General features: G+C 40.8%; 1 protein-coding gene across 1 annotated transcript in view; it reads left to right on the top strand.

The window, feature by feature from the left end:
* UNC13C (unc-13 homolog C) overlaps positions 1-16,983 on the top strand; it is a 402,367-nt gene that overhangs the window by 221,168 nt on the left and 164,216 nt on the right. Inside the window, exon 17 of the mRNA XM_065411637.1 lies at positions 11,732-11,865. Coding sequence (XP_065267709.1) covers positions 11,732-11,865 — 134 coding nt within the window. The remainder of the gene's footprint in view (positions 1-11,731; positions 11,866-16,983) is intronic.

Here is a 16,983-nt window from a genome sequence, read left to right as displayed (position 1 = left end):
TAGAAGACTTTCAGTTTAGGTATATGCCTCACAAAGACCAGGGCATTATTACAGTTGTACTTGTGTGTTCTCAAAGACAATGCAGGGTAGTAAAGAAACTTTAAGAGCAGACCCATGCCTACCCCAATTTCTGGGATGGGGATTTGCTAGGATGGTGAGCAATGTGAGGCTTATAACAGGTGGGAGGGAGGGGGATTTGAGAGCTAAAGGTGCTTCCTCTTTCCTCCACCCCATTCTCTTTACATAGGCAGAGCTAGTGTTTGACTTCTTCATTTGGGGGTGATGGGGGCCAGCCCACACCACAGTGGTACCTGGCACATCAGCATAGTGCCTGAGGGTTGTACCTCCTTTACTGCCATTAGTGGATTCATGGGAGAAAACATCAGTGTCTGTTTTCTCTTCTCACTCTTAACCTGATTGTTCCAATATAAAAATACAGAGGAATCGTCATTAAAATCTATTTAAAGTAGTTTAATTCCACTCTATCCAAAGGTCCCATTTTGACTCACCAATACAATGGTGTGACGAACTGGGACTGTTCTTACTGTGGGCTTTGAATGCTGACAGGGGAGTGTGGCTAGGATAGTCTGCATTGGGGGATGGGAGACTGACCGAGAGAATACCTGAGCATGTAACATGAGAACCCAGGAAGGGGTTAGAGGCGAGGTGACACCTTTGCCCGGGAAACTGAACAAAGGCTGTGGGAGGGGTCGCTGAAGGCAGAGTTTCGGAAGCTGGCTGGTGATGTGGCTGGGAGGCAGACAGGGCTCTGACCTCCCAAGGGGACTAGGGTGCCCTGGGACCCCAAGATGGACCTAACTGAGGGGGGTCCTGTTGTCTGTGCCTGCAAGACCTGTCTTGGACTGTATTCCTGTCGTCTAAATAAACCTTCTGCTTTACTGGCTGGCTGAGAGTCATGGTGAATCGCAGGAAGCCGGGGGTGCAGGGCCCTGAGTCCCCCATACTCCGTGACAAATGGTCCTTGTAATCTAATGGAGACTCTTTCTGATGTTCTGTATATGTGGTGCTCTTCCAGTCTTGTAATTATTGTCTTCCTGGTTCTTCTAGTAATGAATGGCTTCTGGTACCATACGCCAGGCCTGAAGTGGATTTTCCCAGACACACATTTCCAATACACACACTACAGGCATTTCTGGAGCAACCCCTGTGAGAACTTGGGGTCTAATGATGCAGGTCAATGCTCCCACAGGAGAGGGAGCAAAGGAGGAGGCGGACTGTTAAATGGAGATTATGTAATGAAAACTACTTTTTCTTTATGGTCTTTACATATATAGTCTCCATTACTTTAAGGCCCTCTTTGAAACTTAGAAATTTCTTTTTTTAACCAATTCTCTTCATCTTATTTTTTCACCCACCTGTTTCTAGTGGAATGGGAGCCAAAATTATTCCTTTTTTGTTTAATTCTGTTTGTAATGATGTCAGCAACAACATGCCCCTCTCTGTAAATGGTGTTTGGTAGATTCTGGCTGCAGAGCACATGGGAAAAGCTCACCCTCTATTTTAAAGAATCTCATATGCTAGCTTAGACTTGTATTTTAATTTTGCTTCAGTGGACTGGTACAATCATGAGAGAGATTTAGGAGGGTGAAGTTAGAACTAACTTCTTTGTTTTGATTCAGAAATAACAAATTGTGATGCCTTTTCTTCCATGAGTAGTTTCACTGAAGTTGGTGGGAGTACTTGTGGAGTTTAGGTACCTCTGTCTGTAAGTGAGGATGTCATAATCTAGCCCTAATTGTTTGTTTCTAAGCACCGAATAGTGTTGCTCTGTTTGGTGAATGGAGTGAGCTCACTAACTCATATTTTTCAGTTGGTGGTGAGGAAAAATCACCAGGCGTCACTATTTGGTTTTATTTTCAAACATGAATCGTAGAACTGGAAGGGACTCAAGAGGTCATCTAATCCAGTCCTCTGCACTCATAGCAGGACTAGCTGTTATCTAGACCATCCCTGACTAGTGTTTGTCTAACCTCCTCTTAAAAATCTCCAATGATGGAGATTCCACAAACTCCCTAGGCAATTTATTCCAGTGCTTAACTACCCTGACAGTTATGAAGTTTTTCCTAATGTCCAACCTAAACCGCCCTTGCTGCAATTTAAGTCCTATCCTCAGAGGTTAAGGAGAACATTTTTTCTCCCTCCTCTTTGTAACAACCTTTTATGAAAAATGAAGCAGGTGTTATTAATCCCAATATCTCTGCTGAAGTACCTGGACAAGGGAGGATTCAGTTCTTGGCTAGGGTGCAGGCTGTTTCAATGGAATCCATTTTGTTCTGGATGCATGTTGGGAAGGACTGAAACTTGCTGAACAAGCAAAAAAAAAAAAAAGAGGTGGGGGGAACGGCTGGGTCATGTGTTCTTTCTGTCTAATCTGCAGAGCCAGTACTGAGCTTCTACCTCAGTGCCCCTGATCGCTGCAGATCCCCAAGATCCATCCCAATTTCAGGGAATTCATGGGTTCTGGAGCTGAACCCCTGTTTCTTTAATGGAGTCAAGGGTGACAGACTCTATCTTCCCCTACTCCAATGGGAAAATTCTTTGGAGACTCACTGGAATTTTCTATCTAATCTGTGGACTATTTACATGCAGAAAAGAATTGGGTTTTAAATATATAGGCTATTAATAAGCATTTATTTAAGTTAAATATTTGTAAGTGAAAAATGAACAACAGATATATTTCCCTTTGCAGTAATTAAAGAATATATATTCAAAAGTGACAGCGAATTTGGTTCCAACCTCAGCCTTTAGATTGTTGCTTTAGCACAAAATTTCCAGCTGGACTCAAACCAACCTCTTAATTTTGCACATCCAGAAATGTTATGTTAGCCCCAACAAAAGTAGTTAATGTTTGAAAATACAAAGCATTATTTAAGTGCTAAGTTTTATTATATGAGACAGCTGGTCTGCATGGCTGTATATTGTAGATACATTATCTAACAATCAAGCCATTGTTAAGCAAATCAGCTTCTATTCTAGTCTCCTGTTTTCACAGGGTTTATAAGCTTTTTAAACATTCAGGACCTAACTGTGCAGCACTTACTCCCATTAGTGATCTGTCAGTCCCATGGAATTTAAGGTTACCATATTTCAAGTTCCCAAATAGAGGACATTGCCAGGGTGGAGAAAGGTCAAGAGAGAGCTCGAGGGGGGTCAGTTCAGGGGTGCTGGCACTGCTGGGGGGTATTTGGAGGGTGATGGAGGGGTATGTGTGTGAGTACTAAGACAGGGTATTGGGGGGCATACTGGAGAGGGTACCTTGGGCTTCACTCTCGAGTTGGGGGGCAATGTCATGCTCCCTGTCATGGTGGCAGGGTGGCTGGCACAGGCTCAGGATGCAGCGCCAGCCCATCAGTCAGCGCCTCCCTCCAGGAATCTCCCCAGGGCAGAGATCCAGGGTCTGGCCCTGTCACCCCAAGTTCCTGGCCGGCCTCTGAGGCCCCTCAGCAGGGCAGGCAGCCTGGACATGAGGTGCTTGGTGGCTCCGCTTACCGGCCAGGCCAGGCCAGGGTGAGTGGGATCTGGCAGCTGTGGATGAAGGGGAGGGACTGATCAGGGCACAGAGACAGCTCTTTCTGAGCTGAAATGTCTGTTCCATAAAAGTCCCGGACATTTCTTCTTATTTGAAAAATCCACCCTGACGGAGGATCAAAAAAGAGGTCATGTCTGGGAAAACCCGGACATATGGTAACCTTACTATGGGTGATCTCATTGACATCAATGGAACCACTTGGATAACTGGCTGCTCAACAACTTGTTAGATGGCCTGTGATGGGACACTAGATAGGGTGGGATCTGAGTTACTACAGAGAATTCTTTCCTGGGTGTCTGGCAGGTGAGTCTTGCCCACATGCTCAGGGTTTAGCTGATCACCATATTTGGGGTCAGGAAAGAATTTTCCTCCAGGGCTGATTGGCAGAGGCCCTGGGGGGTTTTTGCCTTCCTCTGCAGCATGGGGCACGGGTCACTTGCTGGAGGATTCTCTGCACCTTGACGTCTTTAAACCACAAGTTGAGGACTTCAATAGCTCAGACATAGGTCAGGGGTTTGTTACAGGAGTGGGTGGGTGAGTGAGATTCTGTGGCCTGCGTTGTGCAGGAGGTCAGACTAGAAGATCATAATGGTCTCTTCTGACCTTAAAGTCTATGAGTCTATGAAATTTCCCAGGCCTGGTCTCTGCCGGAGATGTGTTTTTGTGGAAAGTTTGACCACACTGTTTAAGGCTGCTTCCAGCAGCTCCCATTGGCCTGGAGCAGCGAACCGCGGCCACTGGGAGCCGCGATCCGCCGAACCTGCGGACGCGGCGGGTACACAAACTGGCCCAGCCCGCCAGGGGCTTTCCCTGCACAAGCGGCGGAACAAGTTTGGGAACCACTGGTTTAAAGAATGGGTCTACAGCAAAAACAGCTGAAGTTTGAAATTTCCCATGAGCGTGGTCCTTACTGGGGACTAGTTCCTGAAAATACTGAATTGGATTTACCAAAGTTATAACCATCTGAAAATTGTGAATTGATCATGCACATTAACCTTACCCCACAACAGAATGTCTACCACCTGGTGTTCTTTGTGGGGGCAGTGCAACACCATATTGCCACAATGTAGGGAAATGGTTAAATATCACAGATTACCCTACATTAAATATATTTGTTAACTTAAAGGGACTCCAAATTTTGACTATTATTATTTTACTTGTGCTGTAGCAGACATTTTGTCCAATAAAATGGTAGTCATTGATAAGAGAAGTTGAAAACTCAGCATTCCCGTACATCAGCCCTTCCAGAATTGTCTCATAGTATTAGTTTTAGATTTTAATATTGCTTCACATTTTTGCTGAGATTACTTTTCCAGCCTTCAGCCAGTTCCCTTAATTAAAAAATGTGTTTGCTTGTAAAGCATTTAGTCTTTTATCTTTTTTCTTTGTGTTTTGGTGTTTGTTTATTTTACAAATATTATTTTTTAAAGGCTCCACAAAATAGCAGTCCGTGTGCCACATTGTTTACATGATCCATTACATGTTTGGTCCCTTGGAAATTTGGCTAACAGACAATATCAAAAAAAGTTCTGCGTCAAATTGAAAAAAAAATTGTTACTACGAGAGGTGTATTTTGCTACACTTGTTATGTGAAAAAATGCTCTTCTTCATTATGGTGTGTACCTGCTGTCTTTCAGATTACCATGGTACAAAAGTTAATAGATTCATAAAGATTAAAACCAGAAAGAGACCATTCTGATCACCTCACCTGACTCATGTAACACAGGCCGTACAATTTCACCCAATAATCATGTATCAAGCCCATAACTTCTGATTGAACAACATGATTTGTGATCACAGATAATTTTCATTTTTAAAAGCTGTTTAAAATTATGTTTTTCCAGAGAAATTACGAATCCGCCAATAAAATGTATAACTAAGCAATTAATGCTTGAGCTGGTCAAAAAAAAAAGAAGAAGAAGAAAAGAAAGAATGAAAAATTATAGGGGGGAGGGTTTTTTGATCAAAGTACGAATAAATTCAACAAGCTCTAGCACTATACTTGGTATTGATTGCAAGGGTGAGGTCCTTAATAAGGGGTTATATTAGTCATGGTATGTAATTTGATTTTCTTCTCCAAAAACGTGAAATCCTAGCAACTTGAAGTTGATGGCAATCTTGCCATTGATTTCAGTGGAGCCAGGATTTCACCCCTTTTTAATATGTTGCAAATAACTTTTCACAAACTCTTACTTATTCTCATTATACTGTAGCTGAGCTTTTTCATGTAGTTATAGAGAGTTGTCAATAAGGCCACCATTGTATGTGCAACCGGTAACCGTAAGTAATTGCACAGGAGTAAATAAAAAGACACATTTAAAGAATGCACCATAAATTTTAATGCCTACAGATCAGATTTATGACCCCCTTGAGGAAACATTCTAGGCACAGGCTTAAGTATAAATCAATGGTGTGTCTATAAGATTAAAGAGACTGTTGATTGAGAGAATGTTTGGAATTTTGGGGCCTGCGTATATAAGTTAATAATGTGTTCCTTATCTAATTAAGAAACTGAACTTGCTAGACTGTTTTGTACCTTTCTCTATATAATCAGGTATAAACACTGGTGAACTATGAGACAAGACTGTCTAGTACTATTTCTTCAGTGCGTCTGTGTTGTATTGTACTGGAGTTATATGATGATGATATAAAACTTCTGAATGAGTAAGGAGAAAATGACTTTGAAATCCAACTTTCATACTAATACACTAAAAACATAGTCAATCAAATTGCACCCACAAGATTATATAATATAGTACAGGGGTTTCCAAACTCTTTCATTTTGTAATTCATCTTGATAGAGATTTTCATCTCATGGGCCACCTTGCATCCCATTGACAATTGTGATGATCACCTCCTTCCCATTTGTTATTTCATATTCCTGTGACAGCTTAAGCATTAGCTTAAATGTAATATAAGAAAATTCATTTGTGTAATTCATCTCTCTATGCTTACAAAATTTACAAAAGCTCTGCAGACCACCAGTGATCAATGAACCTCAGTTTATGAAACACTGATATAGACGAATGAGTGGGATTTATTAACAGTTTATTATGGAAATCATTATTAGGTTGCTTTCACTGTCACAAATTTGGACTAATGCAGAAACTGGATTCTAATTACAAACCTAACATCTTCTGAGTGCAACAGAAGTTAATGAAAAGGCAATCATTGTGTGGTTCAAATTAGTATTTTATAGTGCTGATAATATTGAATTCCTGACGGAAGCTTAATTTCAGATGTGATGTTATAAACTAAGATCCAGGGTTCACTTCTAGTTGGGCCCATATCTGCTTTTAACATTTTATATTAAGGATAATTCTAAAACTGCAGCACACTCCGCTTCTTCTTCAAAGTTCAGCAGAGTCATGACAGGGTATCAGCACAAGTTATGGTGCAGCACCTAATCCCATAATTTTATGCCTTAGTAGTGAGAAATCTGTTGCTATTTGTTGTATTTGGGCTCTGACACTACATGCCTTTTAAGGATTCTACCATTCTGCCTTGGATGAGTGGATTATTGAGCTTTTGATGTAGTGGCCTGTGTAACATCTTTTTATGACACTTCCCCCTCCTATTTGTATCTATACTACCTTGGCACTTCAAAGATACCATTATTGACGGTGGTGTTATTCATTAATATCTTGTTGTTTCCTTATGGCTGGTGCAAAAGAAAGCAGCTTTTGCTAATTGACAGACTTTTATTATGGGATTGGGATCAGAACCAAAAAAGATTTCCTTTATTGTTTAGCGCCTTAGTAATCTCTGATTTAAACTTATTCAGTAAATAATGTATCCTCCAAAATGAAAGGAAGGCAATGTTAGGAAACTGTTCATTTAAAAGGGTCACTAAACTGTGTACAATGTATCTATGGACCGGTGATGTTGTCGTCTTGATTTATTTCTGGATTTATGTTTCTTTCAAACTTGTTAAGAGAAAAAGTTGGATCTTAATAACAATGCCAGTCTCTAAAACGTTAAACAGTATGCACTGTCTTATATACTACTTCAGCATCTCAATGATATTATAAATGCAAATGCAGCACAGTTTCCTAACTGATGTTGGGTACACCTGATGTTAGATTTACATTTTCCCCAAGGGAGCTTCTCTTTTCTTTATGCAGTTTGTATCTCCAAAAGGAGATTTGTAAGAATGTTACAGCAACTTTATTTTTAATCTAGCCATTTAGATTTCCCTTTATCAGTTAGTAGATCATACTATTTACCCATGTTTATAGTCTAGTAATTACCTTTTGCGTGTTAATTATGTAAACTCTATTTCTGCTTATGTACAAATTAAATCTAATCTTGACATTATAAAAGGTATCTTCCACAACTCCTAGTCCATTAGTGTATTATACAAGCAAGTCTACTTGTTGTTTTCTAAAAAGGAAAAATGCATGTTATTGGGAACTAAATAGATATGGAGATACAGCACCAGTCCTAGCTGTGACATGACAATAGCTAAATTGCAGCAGACAAATGTCTTCTAAGAGCACATAGAAGGAAAAACATTACTTGTCTTCCCACTTAATGACAGGATGTACTTCTTGACTGTTAATGACAGGCTAATGTTGAGCTTATGTCACCAGAACACAGGCTTCAGGAGAACAGCATAGAAATTAAACTTGTTAAGCAAGGACATCGTTGATATGGTACTTTAATTCCCAACAGCAGCATTAAATCATAGTATCATTTTTCTCCTTTAAAAATGTTTCTTACAATCTCTGACAAGTGTTTGTTAAATAAGAGTGTCAATAATTCAGAATTCAAAAGATGGACATTTTGCTATGTAAATATGACCTAAATGGTTTTGTTGTTTTTGTTTTATCCAGCATTTATTTAAATGATATGTTCTTACCAGACTGTAGCATATGGAGTAGTAATTGTTTGGTCCTTTGGTTTATAGGAGGTGTTTTACTTCAGTATATGGGAATTTCCGTGCGCTAACATAAGAATGTAATTAAATACATTTTAAATATCTAAAAGTAATATTTAATTTAATTTTTCAATCTATTTCTGTGCCAGAGAAGCCCATAGAAAACAGCCTTTATGCTGTTTCTACTTTACAGAGACAAGACATTTTTTGTGTGTATTGGGGCATCGAATTTTCACATCTGTGCCAAAGGATTGTTTCAGCTACATGTTTTAGTGAATTGTTTATCTGAAATATTGTTATTGAAATGTGTTAATGGACTGTCCCTACTAAATGTGAAATGGCTCTGATTTGCAAAACTGCATTTCATTTAGATTGGGTAAAAGATATTAGACCATTGTGGAAGAATAGTGCTAAAAATAAATCTCTACTTTTGAAAATGCAGGGTACTGTAGTGAAGGTGTAATCTACGTGAGGTGAAAGACTTTGGTGTTGAAACTTAAAGCTCAAATACTCCTGTCTCTTTTTAAAAGTCTCTCTGTTTGCAGGACAATTGCAGGTTGTCAGTGATATAAGTCACACCAAAATTTTACTGAGCATTTCCTTTAATTCAATCATATTAGACTTAGAAGCTGTAACATTTGGAGTTCAGCTGGGTATACAACAAGGTGATTAATGATACTTTTCTAATGTACTTCATGATGGCCAAAAAATAATTATAATGGCACATTGTTAAAATTCCGTTTCTGTCTTTCCCAACTCTACATTAATAGATAAACTTTTAGGTTAAGCTAACATTGAATTAATTTATTAAGATAATAATGTAGGTGTGTTTGAAGAGATACAATGTCTATTTCCTGTCATCATGTTTGGTTAAGAAATAAAAGGTACAAAGTACATACATTTAAACATTCAAAGAAACATTATTTTCTCTGAAGCATCTCTGAAGCAGTCTCCCTATCTTTATATATGAGTTTGGTGAAAGCTTGTTATGGATTGAGTTATCACTTCATTGAGATTTATAGGTGTGAACTCTTAGTCTTCAGTTAACATAACTGTAAGGATAAGGCCTAGCCTAGGACAAAGGGGGTTTGTGAACCTGTCTAGGAGTTTGGACGAGTAGACAAAAAGGTTTTTCTGAGTATTGTTTTGGGTAGGTTGCAAGAGGGGGGAGGGATAGCTCAGTGGTTTGAGCATTGGCCTGCTAAACCCAGGGTTGTGAGCTCAATCCTTGAGGGAGCCATTTAGGGATCAGGGGAAAAATCTGTCTGGGGATTGGTCCTGCTTTGAGCAGGCCATTGGACTAGATAACCTTCTAAGGTCCCTTCCAGCCCTGATATTCTATGAAAAGGATGCAGAACACCCAGACACTGAGAATATAGAGAGAGGTAAAAAGCAAGGAAACCAAGCAATATAGATGTGCGTATGCACACACACCAGCAAAATGAAGGAAGGTATCCCTACCACCACCTGTGGTTATCCAGGCAGGACCATTACAAGTAGCTCTTTAAAATATGGCTATTGAACCTGCTCAGAATTATTGTGTCTCCCTTAGGGGTTAATTTGAAAGGTACTGTGCCATCACAGATAATGGAGATTTTCAAAGTACAGGCATTGCTTCATGCACCAGCTCTTTACCTTTCTCATAGCTTTGCAACTTTCTGTGACTTGGTTCTGTGCAACAAATTTATTTTTATTGACTTTGGTGTAAGTGTGACCTCTCTGTTGTACAGGTCGGTGTCTGAAAAGCCAAGAGCTGAGATGTTCCATTGTTTGGGAGACTAGATTAAAATTTGCTAAATCCAGACTACAGAGATGAAGTTTTTTTCTGAAAGTGTAACTGAGTGAGGCAAAAAGGACAGCATCCTCAGTGAAAGTTATTTCAGCAATAAAATCCTGATAGATACTTCCAGCTAGACCAGAGGTGGGCAAACTACGACCTGTGGGCCACATCCGGCCCGCAGGACCCTCCTGCCGGGCTCCTGAGCTCCTGGCCCGGGAGGCTCGCCCCCAGCCTCTCCCCTGCTGTTCCCCCTCCCCCGCAGCCTCAGCTCGCTCCACCACCAGAGCAATGCTCTGGGCGGCGGGGCTGTGAGCTCCTGGGGCAGCGCAGCTGCAGAGCCCAGCCTGACCCGCTGCTCTGTGCTGTGCGGTGGTGACAGTGTGGCTGGCTCCAGCCAGGTGGCGCGGCTGTAGCGCCGCCAGCCATTGGTGCTCCAGGCAGCAGGGACAGGGAGAGGGAGGGTTGGATAGAGGGCAGGGGAGTTTGGGGGGGGCAGGGGTCGGGGCGGTCATAGGGCAGGGAACAGGGGGGTTGAATGGGGCCAGGGGTCCCAGGGGGACAGTCAGGAATGAGAGGAGGGGTTGGATGGGGCGGCGGGGAGCAGTCAGGGGCAGGGGTTCCGAAGGCAGTCAGGGGACAGGGAGAAGGGGTGGTTGGATGTGGCAGGGGTTCCCGGGGGCCAGTCAGGAAGGTGGTGGGGTTGGATTGGGTGGCGGGGGGCAATCGGGGCAGGGGTTCTGGGGGCAGTCAGGGGACAGGGAAAAGGGATGGTTGGATGGGGCAGAGGTCCTGGGGGGGAAGTCAGGAATGAGAGGGGGGGTTGGATGGGGCAGTCAGGGGCGGGGATTCTGGGGATGGTCAGGGGACAGGGAGCAGGGTGTGGGGGGTGGATGGGGCATGGGTCCTGGGGGCCGTGGATAGGGGGTAGGGGCCGGGCCACAACCCCCTCCCCTAACCAGCCCTCCATACAATTTCTGAAACCTGATGCAGCCCTCAGGCCAAAAAGTTTGCCTGCCCCAAGCTAGACAGTAGTGGTCAAAATATGGGGTTACGATGAGGGGAAATATAAAGGGACTTTATTATTTGCCAGATTTGTTATTCATGAAAAAGGATTATTTCATTTTCAAAAAGATATATACATTTCTGTTGTTGTTGTTTTTATTTTATTTTATGTGAATCCGTTTTATTGCAAAAAAATTCAGAATCTTAAAACAAGAAATGTTCCACATTGCTGCTTCAGGTTATCTGATATAACACTTACTCTGTACATGAGTATTTGCATATAGGCTGTGATTCAGTAAAACACTAAATGCATTTTAATCCATTCCTATTCAACAAAGGAATTAAGAATGTGTTTAAATTCATGGGATTTGGGCACGTGCTTAAAGTGAAACACATGTTGGTGTTCTTTCCTGAATTGGGGGCAGAGTACTATATGTCATCTCTCTCTCTAGCAATGATGAATAATTGAAACTGCACAATTTAGATATTTTCCCTGCATTTTGTTAAATCTTGTTAACAGGGTAAGAAGCAGGAAGTTCCTCGGGAAGAACAGGGACCAACCACTAAGAATTTGGATTTTTGGGCCCAACTCATTACTCTGATGGTTACCATCATTGATGAGGATAAAACAGCATACACGCCTGTCTTGAACCAGTAAGTACCCTCCTTTGGAAAGTTGTATGAAAAATCAGGGATTTAATGAAAGGAAATACACTGGACTTCAGCATTTTCAGTTTTGATGTGATTAGATTTGATTAAGTGGCAAAACCTGAAAGACAGTAGCTTCAAACTGCACTTGGTACACTTTTTTAAAAACTGCTCTCTTTCCTCAAAAGCAGAATATAAAAACAGTTACGAAAATGACAACCAATCTCCTCCTCCTCAACTCAAAAATAGAAATGGATAGAAATAGACATGAGCTGAGTCCTTAAGGATATTCCAAACCCAAAAATCCTTGCATCAAAAACCTCTTAAATTTCTGATCCTGCCAGCTGAGATGGACCATCATGGCCACGTGGAACCCCGCTGTAATTGGCAGGGCCCTGCCTCCATGGATCTGATTGTAGAATCAGGGCTGAGGGTTCGGAGAAACCAGGGTAGTTACCTGTCACTTCATTTATAAACCCCAAGCTTTCCAGTAGCGAGTTCTTACATGTCTGACAGTGGAGAGTAATAGGAATTTCATTTTTTCTCAAACATTTTTCTCCACAACTTTTGGGAGTACTACTTTTACATATTTTCTGGGGGGCAAGAAAGCATTGTGATAGAGCACTTTGAATAGCGCCAGTCAACTGTGTGATTGATGAGACATGACTTGATTGCCTCAATAGAGCCCTTGATTCACAGTGGAATTCCCCTGGGCTTTAGTGGGAGTCCCTGCAGTTTGCAGCCTCTAATGTGATTTAAGAGGAACATGTTCTTTAAGTGAATGCAAGTCAGAAGAAAAACATGTTGTTCAATATTTAGATAGTAAATATTATTTTTCTGTTAGGTTCCAGACTAATTTAATACTTGTTTAACTAACTTACAAGAAAATAGAGGATTCTTCCAGGTCTGTACAGCTAATGTCATGCACAGTACCTCAAAGAGCAGTAGCTGTCAGCAAAGGGAAATGGATGTTTTAATGGAAAGGATCAGTGGACCCAAATCAAAACTCTGGATTGAAACATACCTGAGTTTTGGGAAATCAAGATCTATATCCAAACTTTGAATCGCTGGCCCATCTCTAAATAAGAGCTTTCTACTCGATTTGCAATTTACAGTATATATGCGGAGAGAGTTCATCTAAGAATACTGTTCTACAGTACAAAAGTATCAGAAGACCCACTTCTTGTAGCACTTAAGTATTCGATGCTGCATAAAACTTTGTGATGCGTTATTGGGCTAGTTTCTAGGAATTAATACAGACCCTACTTTCTGTTCTCTGCATGTTGAATCTGGTATGAAATGTTCTTCTCTGGCTGACTCTGCAATCGTGGATGAAGAATATCTGTTTAGTCCTTTACAATACTAGTATCTAATTGAGAACCAGAATCCCAGTTAAAAAAAAAAACTATGTGGATAGGAATCTTGTGCTTAGTGCCACTCAAAATATATGAAAGAGATGGGCCCTGGGGTCATACAATTTAAATAGAAAGACCAAGTGGTATTCATTTTTTTAACTTTTGAAATGAAATTATACAATATTTCTTTGTTTGGTGGATTAATGTTTTATGGAAGAAGTGACATGATTAAAACAGTATGCTGTAAAATGTAATTGATATTTGCTAGATAATGTTATAGAGCCACATAACAGTGCCAGAGAAACTTACTGGATATACTTTCCATACTTTTTTCTGAGGGAAAGTTCCAGGCTAATCTTATGAGAGACTAAGGTAGGATGACCAGATGTCCCGATTTTATAGGGACAGTCCCGATTTTTGGGTCTTTTTCTTATATAGGCTCCTATTACCCCCTCCCCTTCTCCCAGTTTTTCACATTTGCTGTCTGGTCACCCTAGACTAAGGAGTTGAATGCTTCTAGCTTAAAAGCTCTGTTGTGCTTCCCAAGAAGCAGTTATAATGGTCAGGCACCGGGTTTGTCAACTGGGACTCCAAAGGGATATCTCTAAGTGTTAGGAAAGGATTGGAATTTCTGATCTAGTTTATGATTTCAATTATGGGTATAGTTATCATTAATAGTTAATACATTTTTAGTTTGATATTCCTGTATTTACTTAAGTTCTGGCTCTTATAGTAATATCTCTTCTTGTTGTTTTGTTTCAATTTGGGTTCAGTTTTCATTTTCTAGATTTGAATATTTATATGTAGCCCTATATTGGTGTTAGACACTATGAAAACAGTGTAGCTTTTTATGTTTTCCCTTTACTTGTGGATCTGCTTTCTTCAAAACAATGGAGGGAAGAGCGTATAAAGTGGCTGCATTTAAAAACTCACAGTTTACTATTATAAGAGGGATCCGGGCAGTTGACCTGTAAACCTGAGACATTTAAACATTCAAAATAAGTGTTAAGTGAATAAGTGGTGACAGTGAAACCTAATTTGTTCTTCTCTCTATTGACAAGTTCCACCAAATAGCTTTGTACGAGTTAGGGATTAAAAACTGTCATGAAGGCGAGGAAGATGATTTTGGCAGCAGGGTTTCGGATGAACTGAAATTTTATAGTATTTCTGTGAAAGTGACAGAGAAATTGGCAAAATGATGGCCCAAGAGACAGAAATAATTGTAACAAGAGGAAACAAAATGAATCAAAAAGCACTGTCATGCAGGTCTGCTTGGCTCCCTGAGACATGTGAAAATTCATGACTGCTACATGGAACACTAAAATGCCTAAAGTAATATGCAGTATGTTATGCGGTCAAATTGTCCCTGTGGAAAAATGGATTGCTGTCTAGGGGCCAAATCCTCTAGTCCTTACTTGAAGCAAACTCTTTCTTACTTCAGTAGCTTAGAGGTAAATAAATAAACTTTGCTTCAATAAAGACTGCAGAAGTTGATCCTGGGTTATTATTTTTCATTGGTGGTGTTTGGTTATGCAGAGTGGAAGCCAATAAAAAGTCAGAACATGTCAACAGTTCTCATGCTTATCTCTTATTCTCCGTATATGGAAAATGTTTGTGTGGGGAGGCAGGTGGAGGGGATTTTCCTCAGCTTACTGCTCTATGTTAAGTATTGCTAACTTTTCACAGGTGACCACTGAAGCAACAACCAGAAAATAATTGGTTTAGGTATGGAACCAAGTATGAGTTTTGAAAAGGAAACTTAGAAATTATTTGGGTAATCCAGAAGCACTAAATACAGTCATAAAGCTAAGGTAGATATGTGGATACAAAGAATGCAAACTCGCATTCCAGAAAATGTTCGGATACAGGGAACATAAAGAACAATGCCCCCACAAGTACAGAAAACCTAAATACCAGAATCATTCAGATACAGGAAATAAAAAGTACATTCAATGATGGCAAGCAGCTAGAACACAGACTTCCCAATGCATATAAGGGTGGCAGATACAGAACAAACAGTGACACCTAGATACTATGGTGATGGGGGACTTACAAAGGCATATAATAGTAGTGAACTAGAAGTGACTGGCCCATACTCAACTATGCAGTTTTGGGGAGGATATGGCCCATTTAAGAGCTAATTAGAAAGACACCCCCTGTGCTTGTGGGAGCAGATTGAGGCTACAGATGATTCTCTCAGGAGCAGTTCACCCAATAGAGGGTAGGGATGGATAGGGAGTATGCCCTCTTACATAGAGTCATAGACTTTAAGGTCAGAAGGGACCATTATGATCGTCTAGTCTGACCTGCACAATGCAGGCCACAGAATCTCACTCACCCACTCCTGTAATAAACCCCTAATGTATGTCTGAGCTACTGAAGTCCTCAAATCATGGTTTAAAGACTTCAAGGTGCAGAGAATCCTCCAGCAAGTGACCCGTGACCCTCGCTGCAGAGGAAGGCGAAAAACCTCCAGGGCCTCTGCCAATCTGCCTTGGAGGAAAATTGCTTCCCGACACCAACTATGGCAATCAGCTAAACCCTGAGCATGCTGGCTCTTCAATGGATGCCACAGAATACTGTTATGGTTGGCCCTGGTTTTGGATGCACTTGCTGCTCCTGGTTCAAACTCCAGTAAGAAAATACTGTTCCTCCTTTTGCCTGAGCGGTTAGCCAAAATCCAGGGCCTTACAGGGTAGCTTCCATTAGGATGAGAAATCAACAATACAACATTGGTATATTCTTGCTGTAAGTGTGTTTGTTTACAAGAATGTACATAGTCTTGTTTTCCTGAACACAGTAGAAACAAGCAGCAGCCAGCAGTTTCATTGCTCAGAAATCCCCAAATCTGCCACTCCAGTGAGCTCTGTACCCAAGAAACCCTGTTTCTCTGCTTCCTCTCAGGCAGGGTCAGACTCGCAAATCCTTTTCCAGGCTTTTTCTGCCTCTAGCGAACTCAGCCTACAAGTGATATCTTAGCCCCTACATTTGCAACCAGCAAAACCCCTCAGTGCACACAGCTTAGCTCTGACCTTCCACATGGCCTAGTGCCTTGGGCATTCACCCCCTTAGCCCTCAGCTGTTCTTACTACATAAAGGGGATTGATTGTTCCTTCTGTTGACCCTGAAAGTGTGGCACACTGTTGGATTTAATCAGGTCTGTGATTGTCTTTGAATCTTTCAGCCTAACTCTAGTCATACAAAGAAACCCTTGCAATCTTATTTGCTTGTAGAGTTCCAAAGAAATTTCAGTCCACCAGCTTCAGACAGTGTGTCTCATGAACCTGGTTCACCTTTCACTTACCTGCACTAAGTCAATTTAGTTACACCAGCATTGAACTTGTGTAAAGGAAAGGAGAATCAGGCTCTAAGTATATAAATCTTATTGTTTTGTATCATCTCAGATATTCATAGAGTGAAATTCTTCACTGATTTTACCCCAGTAACTTCAGTGCAGCTACACCAGGAACTACTTTGACTTATGAACTTTCACATTTTAATTTAGAAAATACAGCATCAAACAGAATAATCCTCATGTCATATCCCTTACATTTTAGAAGTGTTTTTGTTTAGTTTTGGTTGATTTTTGCATGGGTGTATGGTTTTTTTGTCTATGTATTTCTGTATATCGTGGAATTTGTTTTGCATTCCTTCTAACTTGTGGCCTTGAGCAGATGCAAATGCTAATAAATTAATGGTAAGGGTGGTTGTTCAGCAACTCTGACAAACAGGTCATGTGTTCATATTCTGCAAACAGAACATTTGTGTT

The sequence above is a fragment of the Emys orbicularis genome, chromosome 10 (assembly GCF_028017835.1).
Source record: "Emys orbicularis isolate rEmyOrb1 chromosome 10, rEmyOrb1.hap1, whole genome shotgun sequence".
Classification (NCBI taxonomy): domain Eukaryota; kingdom Metazoa; phylum Chordata; order Testudines; family Emydidae; genus Emys; species Emys orbicularis.
This window is presented reverse-complemented; position numbering and strand designations above follow the sequence as displayed.